Source organism: Eleginops maclovinus, chromosome 20 (assembly GCF_036324505.1).
Source record: "Eleginops maclovinus isolate JMC-PN-2008 ecotype Puerto Natales chromosome 20, JC_Emac_rtc_rv5, whole genome shotgun sequence".
Lineage (NCBI taxonomy): Eukaryota > Metazoa > Chordata > Actinopteri > Perciformes > Eleginopidae > Eleginops > Eleginops maclovinus.
The window spans coordinates 12,990,961-13,011,180 of record NC_086368.1 but is presented as its reverse complement, the minus strand read 5'-3'; the positions used below and the strand labels follow the sequence as shown (position 1 = coordinate 13,011,180).

At 38.9% G+C, this 20,220-nt stretch overlaps 3 protein-coding genes across 5 annotated transcripts; 1 reads left to right on the top strand and 2 right to left on the bottom strand.

The window, feature by feature from the left end:
- Positions 1-512: 512 nt before the first annotated feature.
- Positions 513-6,820, bottom strand: LOC134883317 (anti-Muellerian hormone type-2 receptor-like). Its single transcript, XM_063911632.1, has 11 exons — positions 6,547-6,820; positions 5,631-5,822; positions 5,244-5,408; positions 4,826-4,933; positions 4,127-4,230; positions 3,306-3,527; positions 2,677-2,791; positions 2,089-2,246; positions 1,736-1,892; positions 1,068-1,204; positions 513-902 (listed from the first exon to the last, which is right to left on the bottom strand). Exons 1-11 carry the CDS (start codon positions 6,581-6,583, stop codon positions 786-788), a joined length of 1,512 nt encoding a protein of 503 aa, XP_063767702.1. The 5' UTR covers positions 6,584-6,820; the 3' UTR covers positions 513-785.
- Positions 6,821-7,648: 828 nt separating this feature from the next.
- LOC134883070 (cell division cycle-associated protein 7-like) lies at positions 7,649-11,833 on the top strand. 2 transcript variants are annotated; one of them, XM_063911192.1, is made up of 8 exons: positions 7,651-7,919; positions 8,207-8,575; positions 9,488-9,583; positions 9,799-9,951; positions 10,284-10,424; positions 10,551-10,700; positions 11,345-11,481; positions 11,673-11,833. In XM_063911192.1, the coding sequence occupies exons 1-8, from the start codon at positions 7,779-7,781 to the stop codon at positions 11,728-11,730; spliced, it is 1,245 nt and encodes a 414-aa protein (XP_063767262.1). In that variant the 5' UTR covers positions 7,651-7,778; the 3' UTR covers positions 11,731-11,833. The 2 variants fall into 2 exon arrangements, with proteins under 2 accessions (XP_063767263.1, XP_063767262.1); XM_063911193.1 differs by lacking the exon at positions 9,799-9,951 and having other exon boundaries at positions 7,649-7,919.
- A 41-nt stretch (positions 11,834-11,874) lies between these two features.
- Positions 11,875-19,859, bottom strand: sp1 (sp1 transcription factor). Of its 2 annotated transcripts, none has more exons than XM_063911175.1 (6): positions 19,735-19,859; positions 19,044-19,120; positions 16,642-18,031; positions 15,216-15,357; positions 14,299-14,492; positions 11,875-13,761 (listed from the first exon to the last, which is right to left on the bottom strand). In XM_063911175.1, the coding sequence occupies exons 1-6, from the start codon at positions 19,739-19,741 to the stop codon at positions 13,463-13,465; spliced, it is 2,109 nt and encodes a 702-aa protein (XP_063767245.1). In that variant the 5' UTR covers positions 19,742-19,859; the 3' UTR covers positions 11,875-13,462. The 2 variants fall into 2 exon arrangements, with proteins under 2 accessions (XP_063767245.1, XP_063767246.1); XM_063911176.1 differs by having other exon boundaries at positions 14,299-14,489; positions 19,735-19,858.
- Between the last annotated feature and the right edge of the window lie 361 nt (positions 19,860-20,220).

The window sequence follows — 20,220 nt, the reverse complement described above, 5'->3', positions numbered from 1 at the left end:
ACTTAACTTGTTACTCATATATCAATGACATCACGGGTCAACATGTTAAAGGCTAGCTTTATTAAACCAAATTCTGACAAAAACAAAACCAAAGTATTGATTAAAATAACTATTGTTGCTCTCTTACCGAACCAACAGATGCAACAATCTTTTTGTTTTTACAAATATCCTCCACATCCATATGCATATGCATTGTTTTACAACCAATATTTGAAATGTTATTACAGGAGAATCTGCGATTATTTAATAGCACGAGTGATACATATAACATGAATAATGGTTATGTTCAATTAAAATGTCCGGTTTTTTGTGCCATTGAACCTGCACACAAAAACAGTCCAATGTCATTTAATTTATTTTATATCTATATCAATCTCTCATAAATGTTTTCAGTAAAAATACTTGACTCTTCCCTATTATTGCTAGTGTCACACATGTTATTCCTCACAAAAACAACACTTTTCATTTTGCAATTATATACGATTGTTTTAATTTGTATAGTGTTTCTGGATAACAATTCATTAATAAAGTTGTAAATATATAATAGAAAGAGAGCAATGGATGTCCCAGTCAAGAAGAAGAAGAAGAAGAAGAAGAAGAAGAAGAAGAAGAAGAAGAAGAAGAAGAAGAAGAAGAAGAAGAAGACGCCATGCTTTAACAATGGACTCTATACAGATCTAAGTATTGATTATATACCGAAGAGCTGAAAAATAGTGAAACAAATAGAACAGTGAAAATTCCTGTTATGTAGATTACAAGTTATTCCCCCCAAAAAAGGAAAATTATCATGAAGAGTAAGAAGGCTGAAGAGTCATTAATCTGTCTACTACACACTGAGCGGTCAGTCGAGCATCCGGGTCACAGTCCCAACAATCAGTCAGGAGCTCCTGCAGCACAGATCCCTGAAATTTATGAAAAAATTGTCACAATTGCCACAATTTTAAGATAGTTGATTTGACAAACTAAATCAACTATATTAAACAGTTTACCAGTTATCCAGTTCATATATCTTTGCTACTTAGCAAATACAAAAAATGTTCCAGTTAGTAGCACTTGTGTGAGAATACCTGTGGTAGCCTTTCCCAGTGTTCAGGTATGGAGGGTCTTTTGTCCATGTGAAACACATACTGGATGAGGCTCTCCAGGGTTCCATTGGCTCCCAGCTCTAATTCATAAGGTAACTGATGCTGTGGAGCAATACCACCTGCAGATGGAGACATTTGCATGAATTCTATCATGCGTTCAGTCTCATTATATGAAGTGTATCCAAGCAGTGCAAAGATACTGTAGAGCAAAAAAGTCTCAAAGGAAAGTGAAAGCAGAAATTTGCATTAGGAGAGGATGTTCATTCTTTTAAATTCATATTATTTTATTGTATTAATGTGTGGCAATCCTGAATAAAAACATATTTCTTGTTGGTTTGATAGAAAGAATTAGCTTTGGTGTATTAGTACATAACAAACAGAGTAGGAGATAAATTGTAAAGTAAAGAAAGTCAGATTTATCAGCAAACAGAAAAGAATATAAGAACACCAACATAACAAATACAATAGAATATGATCAAGATATCAGAATAAAAATAAAAAAGGCATTTTCAAACAATCACAACAATAATATACTTAATTTAATAGACAATATATCTGATTTAAATCTAAATGAAGTTAAGGGTTTGCATATGTAGAAACCCATCACATTTACTGATGGCTTTGCATGATCTGATCAAGGGAGTTTTTACCTTCAAATAAATCAGAGCAACGCATCCAGATCTCCCACAGCAGCAGGGCCAGACCGTAGATGTCCCCCTGCAGAAGACACCAGCTGTTTCTGAGGTTTACAGAGCCTTCCAGGATCTCAGGGGGCATGTAGCGCAGCGTGCCCAACAGAGTATGACCCTGCAGATGGAGGGTAATGGGAATTAGTTGTTTCTAATGTAATACAATTTTCCCTCTGCATTTCTTTATATATTTCAGTAGGGATTCTATGAATGGAAAAGCAGACATATTGCACAAAATTGACTGTTTACTTCTATTATGATTTCTCTGTGCTGAACATTAACACTAATAAGTTGTGGCTTAACCAGGGTCTGACCTCCATGTTTGTCGAATGGGTCTGCCACTGGTGATGTCCTGAACAAAATCGCAGGATGGTTGAGCATCCAAAATCACACAAGACACAAGAACCATCTGCTCTTACAAGCACGTTGGAGCTGCTGAAGTCTCTATGGGCCACAGAAGGTTTATGCAAATCTGCAAGAAAAGACACACATGTGCAACAATAAGAATTTTCTAATTTGTTTGGATATTTGACTGCAGTGGATGTCATACTTCCAGGAAGACTTCATCATTAATAAGCTTGTTTAACTGTGGAGCCTGCTTCATCTTTATATGAATGGGAGCTGTATGCATTACTAATACACAATAGTACATTTTGTTATAAAAACATTACAATCAAAGTCATGTTTGACATTGTAGAAAAAATGTGCATATAGACCAATAAGATTGTACAGACATGCTTTGTAAACCAGCAAGATCACACACACACACACACACACACACACACACACACACACACACACACACACACACACACACACACACACACACACACACACACACACACACACACACACACACACACACACACACACACACACACACACACACACACACACAATACCATGTCTGTGAAGGTCAGAGTGGAGATAGGAAATTCCCTGCGATAAAGACTGGCACAGCTTCACTGACAACATCCAGTTTGTGGTGTGTTTACACAGATAGGAGGAGAGAGAGCCCTGAAATCAAAGGGACATCCGTTATGAATGTCTAAGTGTTTGGCCTCGTTGGCTTCAAGTGTACAATAAAAATAAGTGTTTAAGAATATGGTGTGACTTTTTACACATCAAGCCATTAAAAAAACATTGTTATTACTATTGTAATTTCTCTTTACCTGATCACCTCTCCAGTTTGTTAACTAGTCTGTAAAAGTGTCTGTCTGTTGGTTGGTACTGAGCAGTTAGTGTAGTCATTTTGAAGATGTTTTCACTCTCAACAATAACAATGAGAAACCTCAACAATACATAAGCTGAAACTCACTATAAAGCTCTGGAAAAGTTAAGGGGAGCTGATTCAGGTGAGAAGTCACAGTAGATTCATCTCTATGAGCATTTTTTTATATTCAGTTTCTTATCAGAGTCAAACCCCCTTTCTTTGGTTTCTTGCCCTTACTCTTTTGTGTTTTCCTTCACATTTTTCTTTGAATAACTTTTGATTTCTCAGGAAATGAAAACTGAACTGCTTTCCACTCACATATTCAGCTAATTGCATGACAATTAGCCAACTGCCTTCATCTGGTTTCCTCCCAGAGCCCAGGAAGTTGACAATCCCAGCATGCTTCATCAGTGGTAGCTCATAGACCTCCTTCTCTGCAGCAAATGTATGTTTCCATCCTGCAGGGAAAACCTTCACAGCCACCATGGATCCCTTGTATTTCCCTTTCCAGACAGTAGCAAAATGACCCCGGCCCATAATCTGAAAAGGTATAAATATACGGGTAATGTGTTAAGATAAGACACCTCACTGAATGATTTATCAATATTTTACACACTACTCAATCAACAGAATCAATCTATATCAAGTTTCAAGTTTCAAGGTTTTATTGGTCATATGCACAGCATATACAACATATATGTTGGCAATGAAAATCTTATGTCCCATGCTCCTCCAACAACTCAACATACATGGTGCAAATAAGATAAATGAAATAGTGCAAAAAGAGAGAAGAATATTTACAATAACAACAATAAAGATTTGAGGATGTGAAATATATACATATGTGGAATACATTGAAAGTATTTAAATACTTTACACTGTTGAATGAGGAGGTATGGACAGATGCATATATTATGTATAACAGATGTATATGGCAGATATGTATAATATATAGATATGTGTACTATAAACAGATATGTATGGCAGATGTGTATAATATATATATATATGTATGTGTGTACTATAAACAGATGTGAGTAGACATTCACAGAGCTCAGGAGTTCAGCCTGTGGTATAAAACTGTCTCTGAGTCTGGTGGTCTTGGTCCGGATGCTGCGGTACTGGGTATCTGGGTTTACCTGCTGTAGTTCAATGTCAGCAAAGTCAATCTCAGAGGTTTTTCTTATTTGGCAGGAACACAGTCGTGAGACAGTGTAATCATCAGGGGAAGGAGGATTCACCACTAAAATAAATAGACAGGTATTGTAATTAACACAAACTTAAAATGTAAGAGGTGTTCTGACAATAAATTCACTATTAATTTAAATTTTGCATTCCTAAAAAAAAAAGGCACATAAATCTGATAAAAAACAAAAGACAGATGTAAGGGAGTGTTATAGAAGAGATAAACATCAAGGTCAGTCTTCCACAGGGAATGAAACAGTTACAAGGTCAAACAAAGACATCATGAGAACTGGAGTCTGAGTTTGAAACTCAGACTCCAGAACAGAAATGTAGCTCAACCATGTAATACTTCAAGAATGAGTGAGGGTATTTTATACAGATCAACACTGTCTTATTTATTTTTTAATCTCCTTTTGTGTAAATGAGCCTCCTACAAACATCAACAGTTAACATATTTAACTGTCAATACACTTTACTGTCAATACAATTTTATCTAACTCAACATCTCCGCTTATATAAATCAAAGCAAAATTCAACTTTATTAGCAATAACATCAAAATACTTTCCTTATATACTTTCAATAATCACTGTGACTACAACTCGTGTTAAAACATACTGCTACAATAATGCATACCTAAATCTATAGCCCTTACTTGTCTCTTTCAATATCTTTCTCCATCTGGATGCAATCATCAGTATGAAGCACAGGACTAGCAGAGTTCCAGTTAGAATAATTATATCCGCTTTCGCTTGCATTTTATCTGGAGAGAAAAAAATAGGTTTTTGTTATTGTTATCTGTGAATAATACATTGCAATTCTCTCTGGACAATTGAGTATTATCATTACTTTAAAAAAGAAGAAAGATATAAGACTTTCCTTAGGTCAAATTTCAAGGGATTAGAAGGAGGTTTTTCACTGGACAAGACGTAAGTGGAAATACATAGGGTATAAAAAATAGATAACAATAAAATGTTCTGTAGAAAAGTACTTCACTCTGGAACACTATCAGGATAATATTCATGACTTTGTTGGTCGAAAGTGATGAGATAGTAATTTTATCATCATCATACCTAGAGAATAAGAGTAGGTGGGTAGAGGTTCTTCCGATTCCGAGGTCCCATTGATGTTGCTGTTGCAGAGGTCTGTGTTGCAAACACATTTAATGAAGCTACCGTTGTAGCGTGTTTGTGCCTTGCAGGTCTTGTCTGGGCAAGACTTTTCAACCATATCACAAGCTGCAAGACGAGAAAAATCAGTAACACCATGGACATGCATAGGAAACCAACTGTGAACCTGCAGTGTAACAAATTACATATCACATAACATACATTACAGCATGATTTGGTGGAGAAAACACTACATATGTGTACGACACTTAAAGTGGTACCGGAAAAAGAATCTAGACCTGGCAGATTAATCCAGAGGTTCTGGTCATAATATTTGCTACAGTGTCTTACCGAGCACGTCAGCCTGTGGCTGGCCATTGATGATCTGAAAATAGCCAACGCAGCATAGGGTGCTGTCACAGACCTGAACCGACTCTTTCACAATACCCAGAGTTCCGTATTTTGAGTTCTGAGGAGTCACACTGAATGCACAGTGTCTCTTCTGAGGAAAAGATTGGCCAGGGATGCAAATAAAGATGCATTCTGGTAGGAGAATGAAAAACAAACAGCTGTTGCAGTTAGGCAGAAATGGGCGAAAACATTTTCTCTCTGGTTATCAATATTGTGTCCTAGGCCTTATGGTGCTTGTGCCGTTTTTCTAACTGTTGCACTCACATTGTGTCTTTCAAGCTAAAGATTGTGTCTACAGTGTTGTTTAAAGTAAATATTTCAATACAATCTACAGCTTTATTATTAGAGTATTTAAGACCTAACTTCATTGATCATGGTTCTATTATTAACTCAAGATGATTTATTGAAGCCGAAATCACTTACAATTTCATTACATTTGTATTTTTTTCCACAGACAATCGACTTCAGTTGCACTAACCAATTAGACTTGCTCCCCCATTTTATGTAGGGAAATCCTGTAAGATTTGCATTTGGCTGAGTAAAAAAATATTTTTTAATATTGACTTATATGCAACATTATTTTTTTGCAAAAATGCTCAACGGAGGTTGACATATTTGTAACTTTAATCTGTACAGAGGGCTGGAACCATTTCAAATTGAGGGAATGAATGAAAACTAAGACATATCATTCCTAAATACAACATTTTCATAATCTAAAAGATGTTTAGGATGATTCTTGTCTTGTTTAGGTTAGGGGTTATAGGCAGGCAAGCAAACATTCACATGGTAAATTTAACAGAAGACAACGAGAAACAATGCACATGCAGCTCAACAGTTTAAAAGAAAGTTCACCTACCCACAGCCAAAATCAGCCACCACTGTTGCAGGATCATGGTCACTGAGTCAGTTCCGGCAAAGCAAGGAGTGAGTATTTATCAGTCCTGGGAATGTGAGAGGAGTTTCCCACGTTTCCAAGCATCACTCCCACTGCCACACACCTGCATTTACAACATATCCTGCCTGCCATACAAAGGGCTGTGGGAATACAGGACATTTATCAACAGAATGATCTGCCACTGTAAAGCAACAGCACTCAAGGGGGATGTTGTCTGCAGCTGTGCGGTGTCGTCAACGTCCTTCTTGGGTCCCTTAAAATACGCAGAAGCCAAATTATAAAGGAAAAAGAACAGAATAGCTTACATATTAGAAACAATAATAACAATAACAGTCAGAATCATTATATATTATACCATAATCAGGATTAATTTCTTAAATCATGACAAACTAAATTGAAATTATGAAAATTTTCAATCGGGTTTATGATCAAATAACTGATGTCATTCCAATTTGCTGACTGACCCAATTTTCCAAAAGAAAATGCAAAGCTCGCACACACTTACACGAGCTATGATGTTTAACAGAAACTAAATACATTTAGTAAAGAATTAATCTCCGGTTGTGATGTTCTTTTGTTTGTTTTATTAGTAATATAATGATAATGCTAACATGAGGTAAGAAGGTGAATGTGCAACATTGTTGTTGTGAGAATGATGATTGTAAACTCTTAAAATCTCATGTTTTAGATTAACATTTAGTATTTTTAGCTTTGAAGATGGGTCTCCATGAACACAGCGTTGCTTTCACATCATTATTATTAAGTTCTACCCTTGTATATTCTGTCTGTTTCCCCTACAAACAAACTGACCTTTGCTTTACTCAATTCATACCCGGTATTTTTTATATATGTTTCGATTTGCTTGGAAAAAACTCCTGTTTACGTTCATTTTATCTCAACCATATCCGATAGTAAAACATTTTTGAAAGTGATCTATAACTCTGGCAAGACGTTTGTGTCTTGAAAGGATTCACGTTGTTTGTCATCATTTCATCCCTTAAAGGCGGAGTTAATGAACGATGAGTTTCGAGGCTTCATTATGTGCATCCGTGCTGCTCTGAGCTAAAAAACAAGCACGTCTAGTTTTCAATCAGAGTAATTAAACTGGCACCTGCGCGGCCGGGATTGCTAAACTTCAGGAGCACAAAACACACATCGTTTAATGAATTGTTAAAAACGACTTTTGTTGTGGTATGTTGCATCAGACAGTGATTTTGGGGATGAAGGCAGTCACAAATAAAACAGCGTTAGCTGATGTTTTCGCAGAGGACTCAGAAAAGGAGCAAACGTTTTACGGCTTTTCTGATAGTGAAATCGCCAATAACTACGATAAAGTAAGTCATGTTTTCCTAATTGGCGTTTAAACTGCAAGATCCAACATCACATTGAAAATGTAAACAATATATCGACTTAGTAAAGACAATAATTGGCTGTTGTATAATCAAATTGGGAATATTAACGGTAATGTTAATGTTGTTGGAATACTTGAAAGCTGCTGACACAGTTTTACTTTTACTAGAGGTTTTTCAAAAGCAGATCAATTGAACTTTGAAAACCTGGGTGTTAGAGATGTATCAGTAGACTAAAAGAAATTGCATTGCATCAATTTATTCTATATCAGGATTCACATTTGGCAGATGAAGATGAAACCCAGCCTGACCCTTCACCAAAGAAGCAGAGGGACACATCTAAACCATTTGCTGGGGCCCAAAGATTCAGGCTGAGAGTGGCCCTTCGCTCTGCTTCCTCTTCACAGCAGTCCACTGATGAGGAGGAGGAGGACGTTGATGAGGAAGAAAAGAGGACCAAAAAGAGAGTGGTAAAGTGGGCAGGAAAGACCAATCTGGCAAAGAAGAGGAAACATGTTCCATTTAAACAGGAGGAGATGGCAGTAGATCTTTCTAAAGAGCAAGGATCCGATTCAGCAGAAGATGTACCTGCTTCTTTCCTGGATAAGAGAGAACAGAACATCAAGGCCAACAAAGCAATGGTGAACTAGAAACTATTTAGTGTTATACTATTCAAAAACCGCTTAATTTAACAGTTAACTATCTGCTTGCCAAAGTGGTGGCTAACTTGATCATAATTGTATTTTTGCATATAGTAGAAACAGACAATAAAAGTAGAGCTGTCAGTGCAGGATCTGGATATATTTACTGGCTGTGGCCGCCTCACTCATCACTGTAAGCTTTATTCCGAGTATGGCCATCATTGAGCACTCGCAGAGAAACTCACTGGTTGCTTATGATCTATAAGGCTCTGCTTGGCTTGGTTCCCTCCTACTTGTGTTCACTCCTACGAGGAGCAGAAACCCGGTATGCCTTACGGTCCAGCGATAGTTACTGCTTGCATATCCCACGAGCTCGGACGGAATTGGGGGAAAAGAGCGTTTAATTTTGCTGCCCCATCAACTTGGAACAATTTTCAGGCCGAACTAAAAATGTCTGAACTTGTATCTTTTAATGTCTTCCGCCGGTTCCTAAAGGACCGACAACAAAAAATATTTGGACGGTGCCTCTGCTCCTAATTATTTCCTATGATCGATTCCTTTGCTCTTGCACTTTGTTGTTATTTTTATTCACTTGTGGCCTTATTTATTGTAATGTATTTGTATGTTGATGACGTGTGCTGCTGCCTTCTTGGCCAGGTCACCCTTGTAAATGAGATCACGATCTTAATGGGTCTTTTACCTGGTTAAATAAATAAAACGTATATCATTTAAGTATAGATAGCTTTGACTAGGCAAAATGAATGAAAGCTCATGAAAATGTAATAATATTTGAATGTAGTAAAAACTGTCTTAGTTTCGAGTGCTAAAAAAATATTGCTACTTGCCTTGCTATGCTGACTTGAGAAACTGATCCTTTAACCATGTCTCTTAACGCTCCCTGTTTTCTAACAGTTGGCTCAGCTGATGGCGGACCTGAAGAAGATGCCATGTGGTGCAGGGATTCTAAAACAAGAAGCAGGCACACAGAAGAAGAAAGGCAAACATTCTGTGAGTTAATTGTAGAAAAAGTCTTTCACAATAGTTACGTTTTTGCAGTTTTTTAATATTCATAAAAAGGGGCGGTGGACATACATTTAGAGCCCTCATATTTAGATAAAAAGGTGGCTACTGTCTGCTTTTACTCAGAATTCAGAATATCTCTGTTTAATAGTAATCTTAATAGGCCTATGTGCTGAGGTGATTTTATTTACCATCTAATGCAGCATCCACCTCGCTCTTGGGCAGCTGCAGGAGAGTCTAGGAAGAACCCAGAGCGGGCGTCTCGCAGACAGACTCGCTCCATGGGGGCATGCGAGGGAACTTTATCACCTAAGAAGGAAGAAGTGGAGTTAAGCTTGGAGGAGGAGCTGCTGGAGGTCAGCAGCACATTCATTTATCAAGGACAAGTGTGAAATGTTTAGCAAACAATTGTACTACAGCACTGTGTGGGTTTGTTTGAAACTACTATATGACTGTTGTATCACCCCTCAGCAACTGTATACAAGCGTTCTAAAAAGTGATTAGTAAGAGATTAAAAACTGTTAGTTGGATTTCTGATCCATTTTGTCTTTGTAATATGTCTGCAAATGGTTAAAGAGGTGAGCATGTTGTGGTCTTTTTGTAAGGCTATAGCTAACATATTTGGTGTCTTGTCATTTTCTGTGTTAAACCCAAAGCTCAATAACTTATCATTGTCATTTGATTCCAGGTACGTCGAGCCCCACAGCGCCGTGCCCCACGGCCTAAAGCATGCACGCCTCATTGTATCCGTCCTGTGGAGGACATCACAGAGGAAGAGATTCAGCTGGTGGCAGACAACATGACGGAAAAAGTCTACAACAGAGACACAGTGAGTTCTCAGCTCTACTCTACCTGACATGCTCTCCATCATGTGAGGTTCTATCTAAAGACTATGCATGACATTTTGTAGAATGTCAGTGTACCTGTCCACCATCTCTTGTTTGTGTATTTTCAGGGCACAACATGTCATCAGTGCCGTCAGAAAACTGTTGACACCAAGACATTCTGCCGCAGTGAGGACTGCAGGGGGATTTTGGGTCAGTTCTGTGGGCCATGTCTGAGGAACAGATACGGAGAGGATGTCAAGAAGGCGCTACTTGATCCAGTAAGGCTGCCAGCATACTAATACACTCCACACTTTTGTAGATGCACAACAGATCATTTCAGTGTTTACTGTCAGTCAGGGTTTCTGACCTGCAAAAGGGGTAATTCTTATTTACCAAAGGTATCAAGAGAGATTTAAAGCCAGGTGTAGACATTATTGGTCAGTTAAAACACATTCTCAAGTATATTAGACTTTAAATGATTGGATCACATGGGTAACAATTATGTATATTCATACAGCCTGAAAAAGGTATTTACTGTGACTAATTGTATTTAAGAGCAAAGTGGATCAACCAACATCCCTTCAAGATTTGTGGCACAATGTGAGCCTATTTCTTTTGATTGTGATTTCACTTTTTTGTTCTTGTGACATTTAGACAATGTTTTAATATGGAGAATGTACTATTGCCCCCTATGGTAGCTCTACACTCTTAGGAACTCTGCATTTATAACAGTATGTTTCTAAAAGACCAGGTTGTACACAGGCGAAGTCTCTTTGATGTTCCTTTGCAGCCCCTTCAGGCCGCTCAAAGTAATGGCAGACTAGTATTGTAATATTAAATACTGTTTATTTTAACATGTTGTTTTTATTTTCTCACTCTAAACCCAGTACTGAAGTGTTTTACTATTTGGTTATCTTCTCAGAAGTGGAAGTGTCCTCCCTGCCGTGGCATTTGCAACTGCAGCTTCTGCCGGCAGCGTGAAGGCCGCTGCCCGACGGGCATCCTGTTCCCTCTGGCTCAGTACCACGGCTTCTCTGACGTCCACTCTTATCTCAGCAGGTGGGGAACTAATCAAGATTTAATTTGAGAAGTTTAAGTGATTTCAAGTTGCTGATCAATGTAACATGTTTGCACAATCCCTTTTTTATGTAATACTGGTGTTTATCTGGAATCTGGTTTTTATACTGCTTTTCCACCTTAGTAAGTTACATGATGGTTGCTGACCTCTGCATTGTTTTCTCTCCTGACAGTCTCCGGAATAAACTGAAGAATGTGGACAAAGATGTAGAGATGTTATATCAACACTAGGTTGAGTGTTTGCTGTTTTTATTGTTTAAGTTTTCAGTGTTTTTAACAAAAGTAAAACATACCAAACCTATGACTTTTAAATGAATAAAGTATTTTATGATCAGCTGATTGTTGTGCATGTTTCAATGAGGAAAAAAGACAAAGTATATTCATAATTTTAATCTAGCTGTTGGCGTTTGCAGTAGTTGTTTACAGACAATATAAAATCCCTTATTAAAATGGGGTGAACAAATAAGAGCACTTGTTTTCCAATGAACTTTGTTTATAGAGTTTCAAAAGGAACATTTTAAACGTAGAATTCCTGACATAATTGAAGGTAATTTTTCAAATAAATCTGATTCCTGAAGCAAAGAACTGTGGTGAGAATGATCTTTCCAGAAAAAATGTTGACCCTTGCATTACACCGTTACATTTTGCTACTTTAATTAAACAAAAGGATGTGTGTCCGGTGCTGTGCCTCAAGCTAGATATTTTCCAGTTAGACCTTTAACATCTGCATACCACAAGTAAAAAATCATTAGAAAGTTGACTGACCAAAGAAAGATTCCCTAGTTTTGCTTTAAATGAGAATGAACCTTTGGTTTTGAGCTTACATATTTATGCTGTCTGGACATTACAAAATACTTCTCTCCATATATTCTAAAAATAAACAGTTTTCCATCGAAATAAAACAAAATGACAAGACTGCAAGGCAAAGATGATAAGTATACCTCAGGGAAAAAGTACTGGGAAGATCTGATCTGTATAGAACACATTATTCTATGGCAGAAAGGCTCTTAAATTTAAACATGTAATCTACATATATATGTAAAAGTAATAACATAAGATTAAGATTTGATTGTGCATGACAGATTCATAAAACGGAGGCAATCTCCTGCAAAGATGATCCTGCCCATGCTGAGAATTTCTGTAGCCTTTACATTTCCCGAAAAATATATACATAAAAAAATGAAAATGTTTTGCTATGATAAACATATCAAAGCTTGATGGCTTGAATAGGTACCTACATAAGAGGTTAAAGAGTTATTCTCAGGATTTCAGTGCCCTGACACACCTACATCCTCATACTGATTAGCAGTCCTGGCTCTGAGCTCAATTCCAGCGCTCTGATCGCTCTCCACATTATCCCCAAGACACTGATCGTTAGTTTGTGAACAGAGCAAACCCAGAAATGTGAGAGAAACAACATGTTTACTGCTCTTAATTGTTAGGATTTTTTAGGGATGAATTTAGCATTATTGGCTTTTAAGCCAAATACAGCAGCCCTGTCTGGTAACACTTGGTGTTTAGGAGGACAGGAGGCTGAGCTCACCTTGGAAACAAGTTAGAGGGTCTCTTAATAGTGTTTCTCCTTACTAAGAAGCATAGAGAGAGTATTACAAGTTACCAATTTAATATCAAGCCTGCCAGTCTGTGTGGTACTGCAATCCCACTATCAAGCAGGACTGAGTCTGTGTGGGTCAAATGTTGGTGTAGTGACATTTCATTTTAGGGGAAATACAGTTTAACCAAACATTTTCATCCAACTCTGAACGCTACAGGCATTTAAATACAAGGCATTTAAATTTATATTCCTGCCTCAATTACGAAAATCAATAGTGTTGCATCTGAGACCACTCTCCCGCCTGAAGCATCCGACAGGTTCTGTTTCTGCAGTCCCACATGCCTTTTTTTACCCCAAATGTCCAAATGCATCATCCACTAACGCAGTCCTCCTGCTCAAACACAGTTCTTAGTAGCTGTTTCCGTTAATATGGTGAAGGTCCACCTGCATCATGTTGATCCCGCTGCTGGCTAATCGAGCTATGCTCTCTGCGGATAAGGTCTCCATGGTGACAATGGTGTGCTGGTCACCGGCTGACACGGCGCCTGTGACGACTTTTGTTCCTGTAGGGGAGGCCGCGTCGGTGGAGACTGTGCTGCTGCTGCTGGCGACTACTTTCTTGTTCAAGTGGGTCTTGATGTGCTTGGAGAGGTGATCGCTGCGCATGAAGCGTTTGGGACACTCTGTGCAAACAAACCTTTTTTCACCTGAAAGAGAAGGAAGGAATCCAAATCAATGTCAAAATACTGCAGCTGGTATTTCCAGACTACAACAGAACATTTAAGAAAAATGTACATTTAAGAAGGATTAATGCACCTCAGTGAAGAATACCATTTATAAATATTCTAAAAGGAGGAACAAATATGGGAGATGAGATTACAATATGTAGAATGAAGTGGATAAGTATTTTCATATGTTCTGTGCATTATTATTTTGATCAGTTTTCTAGTCTTTAAAAAGTCAGATATTAGCAATCTCACAAAAGGCCAAGCTGACCTGCTGAACCCCAATTACATCTACTTTAATTTGATTGTAAATAATATAACCCCCCCCCCCTCAAAAAATATGTTATTGAGATAGTCAATTAATATTATTATACAATTGAAAATCGATTCATTATTTTATCATGATAGAAAAAAATGATTTCTTGGTTGATGTGAACCAAGCAAGACTTTGTACTTCGTCATGTCCGACATATGACATTTGTGTGAGAGTGAATGTCCTTAACTAAACAGGATCCTCACCGGTGTGCGTCCTCTTATGGCGCTGAAGCTCATCTGAACGGGTGAAGCGTTTGCCACAGAAAGACCAGCCGCAGACGAAGGGTCGTTCTCCCGTGTGCCAACGCAGGTGAGCCCTCAGGTGGGACGTCTTGCCGTAGATCTTCCCACAGCCAGGGATGTGACAAATGTGCTGCTTCTTTTTATTTGGGTCCCTGCTTGATGTATTAAAGAATAAAATGAAAGAAGAGTTAGAGGTTTTCTGATGTTTACTGATAATAGAGGGTACATACAATCAGCTATAATAGAAATGTGTTTTTCTAAAATTCCTTATGAAAAAAGGAAAAGGAAATACGGTTCCCTATGTGGCCAAATGAATAAGTTACAACATGTATTAGGGGACAACATTCTCTGTAAAAGATTATTCTTATCACTTAATAGTTTTCTTTGGAATTCTGCAGTATTTGATAAATGTACATTTTTACTTCAATTATGTCCAAAACAAAATTCAAATAAGGCAAACGTAAGCTTTATCTTAGACACTGAGAACTAAAACTATTTTATAATATTATTAGAGTTACAGTAGGAAGACCATATAAAACCATATATAACTCGCCCTCTAAATAAACACATTAACCACTTTAGGAGCCTCATCATCCATCTTTACAAAGCTCATAATGGTCAGTTTTCTTAATGTGTAAATTCAATATTTATTAGGATCACTGTCAGTGTAACAGTGATGTACGGATGCAAATTATATTTAATGGCAGTTCTAATTGTTTTCCTTTCATTACCATACAGGAGGGGGCAAAATATTGAATATGCAAAATAATGTATCCCAGTACTCACCAACTTTGTTAACAGATGATTTAATAAACATCTCAATGTGAACAAAAAGTGAACATTGCATTGCATCAGACTGAACAAAGTCAGGTACATACCGTCCCTCTCCGTCCTTGCAGAAGGGGCAGGTGCAGGCTTCCCTGCGGTTACGTCTCCCTTGAGGTTGTGGGCTTAAATCTTCATCGTCCATAGCTGCACCGTCATCCAAACTCTCCCCATCCGCCTGTAGCGCCTGGTCAACTGAAGGGAGGAAATACTAATGTGAACATTTTTTTATACATTTCCACATAATGATTACATCGTATAGCAAAGCTTTCAGCAATCTTTCCTGTTAGAAAATCCATCCCACTCCTTTTATTTCTTTTCTGACCAAGGGTACTGTAATAAGCAAGGTGAAGAATTTAACTTATTGGTTTTGGATATTTCATTGTTTATGGGCATTTACAATAGCTTTATTCAACATGCTTAAAAATCAGACAACCATACTACACCTAGGGTTTTCAGAGTAGTGTAACTAGCAGTGCAAGTACCAGTGAGATGAACTCGTACATGATTATAAACTAGTTTTTGTTATTAATTTAAGAATAAACAGTGAAGTGCCTGCTACTGTACCAAAGTAAATGTTTTTAAACCAGACATCCTTTATTGAACTCGGATTGAGTATACAGAGAACCAGTTATTTCTGCTTCCTAAATGTGTGTGATGTGAGCACAGAGACTGATGAGTAAATAACCCACTACCCAGTAAACAGAGCCATCTACATACAGAGCTGATGGGAAGCATATGATTTCCTTATAAGGATAACGAAACCAAAAGCTGACGCAATGATTCTTCACAAACATCTCCAATGTAGGCTAGCAGATGTATTGCATAATGTAAGGGGCTGAGAATAGCAAAACTAAAGAGGGGTTAACACATGACAATGGCTGCTATTAAATGGGAAGGGTCAAGTTACACCTGTAGTATGATACGGTGGCCAACACCAACTACCTAATGTCGTCTCAAAATGCATGCAGTGCAGTGAAAAGTTCAGGAAACACTGGGCCAGCAAAACCGGTCAAACCAGAATAGCAAGCTTCCCACACAAAGAGCAAAAGGGATCAAATCCAGAGGTATAGGATACCCTGCATTTCAGTGTGAGGGAAAAACATCAATGCAGAGAGAATCTGGACGACTGAACATATTTGCTCAGCACAACTGCCATTGACTGTACCGCTGAATAATAACAGTCTACTATCATATTTGTTGGTTATCAGTTTTTCCTAAATAATATACTAAAATGTGTGTAAAGATGTCTGAATAGTAATGATAAAAGTCCGACATCTTAAAACAGATTCAGTTATACATTTTAAGTTAAAGAGTAAATATAAAAGGCCATCTTTAAAATGTTTGAAAAAATATGTATTTTATTGACTATGATTATAAAAAGGCACTTTTCAAAATATTATGCAGACATTTGCAAAATGGTGTACTTGTTTTTACACTGAACATGAATTATTCCTGGAGAACAGACTATTGACTGACCTGCTGAGCTCGCGATGGAGATGGGAACGTTCTGCAGATGGTGCATCTGCAGTCCAGAGCCTCCGATCGTGTTGAGATTTATGGTCTGGAGGCCTGGGATTTGCACTGTGTTGACAGATACTCCACCAGCTGCAGCACCCTGAGCCTGGCCGAGTTGAGGCAGAGACTGCATCGAGGCCAGCGTTAACTGAGGTCCCGTTGGACTCTGGATCTGAATGGTCTGCCAGCTCACCTGGCCATTGGGGCCTACAGTGCGCAGGAGGATGGGACCTGTGTTTGGCATGATTTGAAGATTTTGAAGCCCTTCCTGGCTGAGTGTCGGAGTCGCAAAGACCTGACCCCCAGCCGTCGTGACAGTGCCCGCCTGGATGGTCTGGAGGGGTGTTCCACCTTGGATAATCTGCTGAGGCTGGATAAGGATCTGCTGTGGCTGCTGCCCGTCTCTGTTGTCTGGCTGTATGGGGACACCCAGAGAAGATGCTGTGCTCTGCTGGAAGGTTACTCCATTGCTGTTGTGCGTTTGGGCGATTCCATAAGAAGAGGACTGCGTGGTGACAGTCGACGCACTCGTCATGTAACCTGCTGCGCTGGACACTGGATGTTGCTGTATAAGTTGGTTCCCCCCTGTATCCCCTCCACCACTTCCATCTCCCCCTCCGCTTGTTCCAGTGCTGACAGGCAACAAAGTGATGTTCCCATTTAATGACACAGGCATATTTGCCAGGAACTGGGGTTGGTTTTGTAACATGCCATTGCCTAAGCTTATATTTTGTATAGGGATGGCTCCCTGGAGGAGACTGGGCATTGTTATGATGTTTCCTCCAGCCCCAGCTCTGTTGGTCGTAGCAAGGATCTGCTGGCCATTGGAGGATGACACTATCTGAAACTGCTGCCCTGCTCCAGCAGCAGATACAGCATTATCCTGCTGAGCATGTGCCAACTGCAGAGGCTGGCCATCTATCGTCTGAAACTGGGGAATAATCTGGTACTGAATGTTGGGCATCATACCTGACATGGTGGTAAGCACCTGCTGCCCGTGCATTGATGGAGCCTGAGCTACTACGTATTGCTGCGGCTGTTGATGCTGCTGCTGCTGGGTGCTCACAGCAACTGCTGATGGTGACAACACCTGCCTGCACTTGCCTATGTCTCCTATTGTCATGGCCCCTGAGGAGTCGGTGGTGATAGTGTGAGTGCCTGAAGTTGTTTGAACGCTAAGAGGAATAACCTGCCAGCCATTGGCTGTGGAGGTGAAAACACCCTGGTTAAGGTCCAGCTGTTGCTGCTGGTTTTGTTGTTGTTGGTCTGCAGATGAATCACCCTCTCCTGGGGTGTCGATTCGACTGCAAGTGGCTGCCAACAAGGCGAGAGGAGATGGCTGCTGTGAGTCCTGGAGAGAGAACACATGAAAGAAAAAGACAACAGAAAGAATTTATAGAGTGAAAACACAGCTTACCATTTATCATATATGCTAATGCTGCAAATCTGTTCAAATATCCAAGGATTTCAAATCTACTGATTCAGTTCAAATTAGTATACTAATGGAAATAATAATGTCAATAAACTGATGCTTAACAACACTTGGAACAAAAAACCTAAAGGCTGCTTAACAATAAAACAGCAGAGTTCAATTTAATTAGAATAATTAGAGCAGGGAAATTACACAAGTAATAAAAAACATTTTAAACACATTTCAGAATCTGAACTTAAGAGACAAAAAGATTTATAAATAAATAAAAAGAAGAAGAAAAAACATGTTAACGTGTCATTTCCAATTCATGTGGTGGAGTACAGAATTAAATAAAAAATAGACTAAAATACACAAGTGGTTTTGTAAATGAAAATCCAACCCTGCTATATTGCTGCACTCTCTAAACGCCTTTCATAATATTAAACCCGTTTTGCCATTGCACGTCTGTTTCCAGCCCTTCAGAGACCAGGGTAGATAGAAGTCCGATGGGACGCAGGGTGGGAGAGGATGGGAGGGACCACATGTTTTCGAGAGCAGCCGCGGGCTCGGCTTCTCCTCCCCCCAAACCCACCCATCTCCCTCCCACTTCATTTTGCCCTATAAACTGACACACTCCTCTAGCCACCCCCTCCAAGGCCAGCCAAATGGGCCGAGCGAAATGCTCATGAAGTGCCGGGGTTTGACGGGAACTCCCCGTGTGGGCGAAATTTACCTGCCCATTCCCCACCCCGGTGACATGTGCTCCGGAGAGAAAATCAACAACCCGTACAAGTCCCAACAGAGATGGATGACAGAATAAAACACAACGGAAATTAATATCAGAGTCGTGTGTTTTCAATGGGTCATATGGTGTGGTGTGTTACGTTAAAGTTCGTGTTTCTCGGCTGGCACTCTTCTGATTTGGCAAACAGCGAAAATCTAGGTAACTTACTTGTGAATTTCCTGTGTTTCGCTTTTGACTGTAGCCTCCGCCGCTCTCCACTGCGGCCATTTCACCCTGCTGTTGATCTGCGGAGTAAGTGTTTGTAAGATCACGTATATTAAAAGTAGCTTAATTTCATCCAGAATACGACCTAACTGAGATAACGATGCGTTCAACAACTGGGGGAAAACATACAGTACACGCGTGGTAGACCTCACAAAAGTAACTCAACTTTAGGAAGTGTTCTAACGTGAATTAATTCAGAGAAAATGCGAAGAAATCCATGCCACAAGTGCTCAAAAGGGCCAGCTAGCATATTAGCTAAGCTAACTAGAAGTCAACACAACAAGTAATGTTTAGAACAACTGCTAAGTATTAGCTTAAGAGACCTACATCGTTTCAACCGCATTACTCACTGAAATCTAGCTACCTCAAGTGAATATGAAAAAGTTAAATTGATGCGTACGAATTTTGTGTTAATGAAGAACTAGAGTTACTGTTACACGGTTAGCTAAGAACCGACAATTAGCAGTTTAGTAGTTGGTCATTTTAAAAGTGCTTGAGACGCGAGCTAGAAAACAATATCATATCATACTTAAATCGTAAATACATCTTAAACATGTATACTAGTATTCTACTTCTAATTGCTGAATTAATGCTTCCTTCACAACATTCCTCTGAGTTTAGAAAGTTCACTTACTGCTCATAATTTGAAGACGGGAGGAGTTTCTCTGCTCTTTTTTTCGGGTTGACACAACTTTTCACAACTTCACACAAACTTGACGGACTCCCCTTATGAAGGAGAAAGATGGATGCGTTCGATTTATGCACCGGTGTAGCCCGGCGCTTTCGTGGCGCACGAACACTGAGTGTCAGGCAGCAATTTGCTCTTTTATTGCGTACTGTTAAACATTTACATTATACCTTGACCATTAAGTGAACGGCTACTACAATTTAAACTACATTTATTTACATTTGGTTTGATAAAACACTTAATTTAGAACGATCACGTTGATTTGCAGTCGGAGGTAATTCAAATGTCCTTTTAACGCACACTAGTGGAAATACCAGTTATCAGAACAGTTGACCACATGACCAAACCCTAATAGCATCACAGTGTGAAAGGACATAAAAAAGCAAAGAAGGTTGTGTTTGAAATTCAACTAACGTCTTATGTATGTTGGCA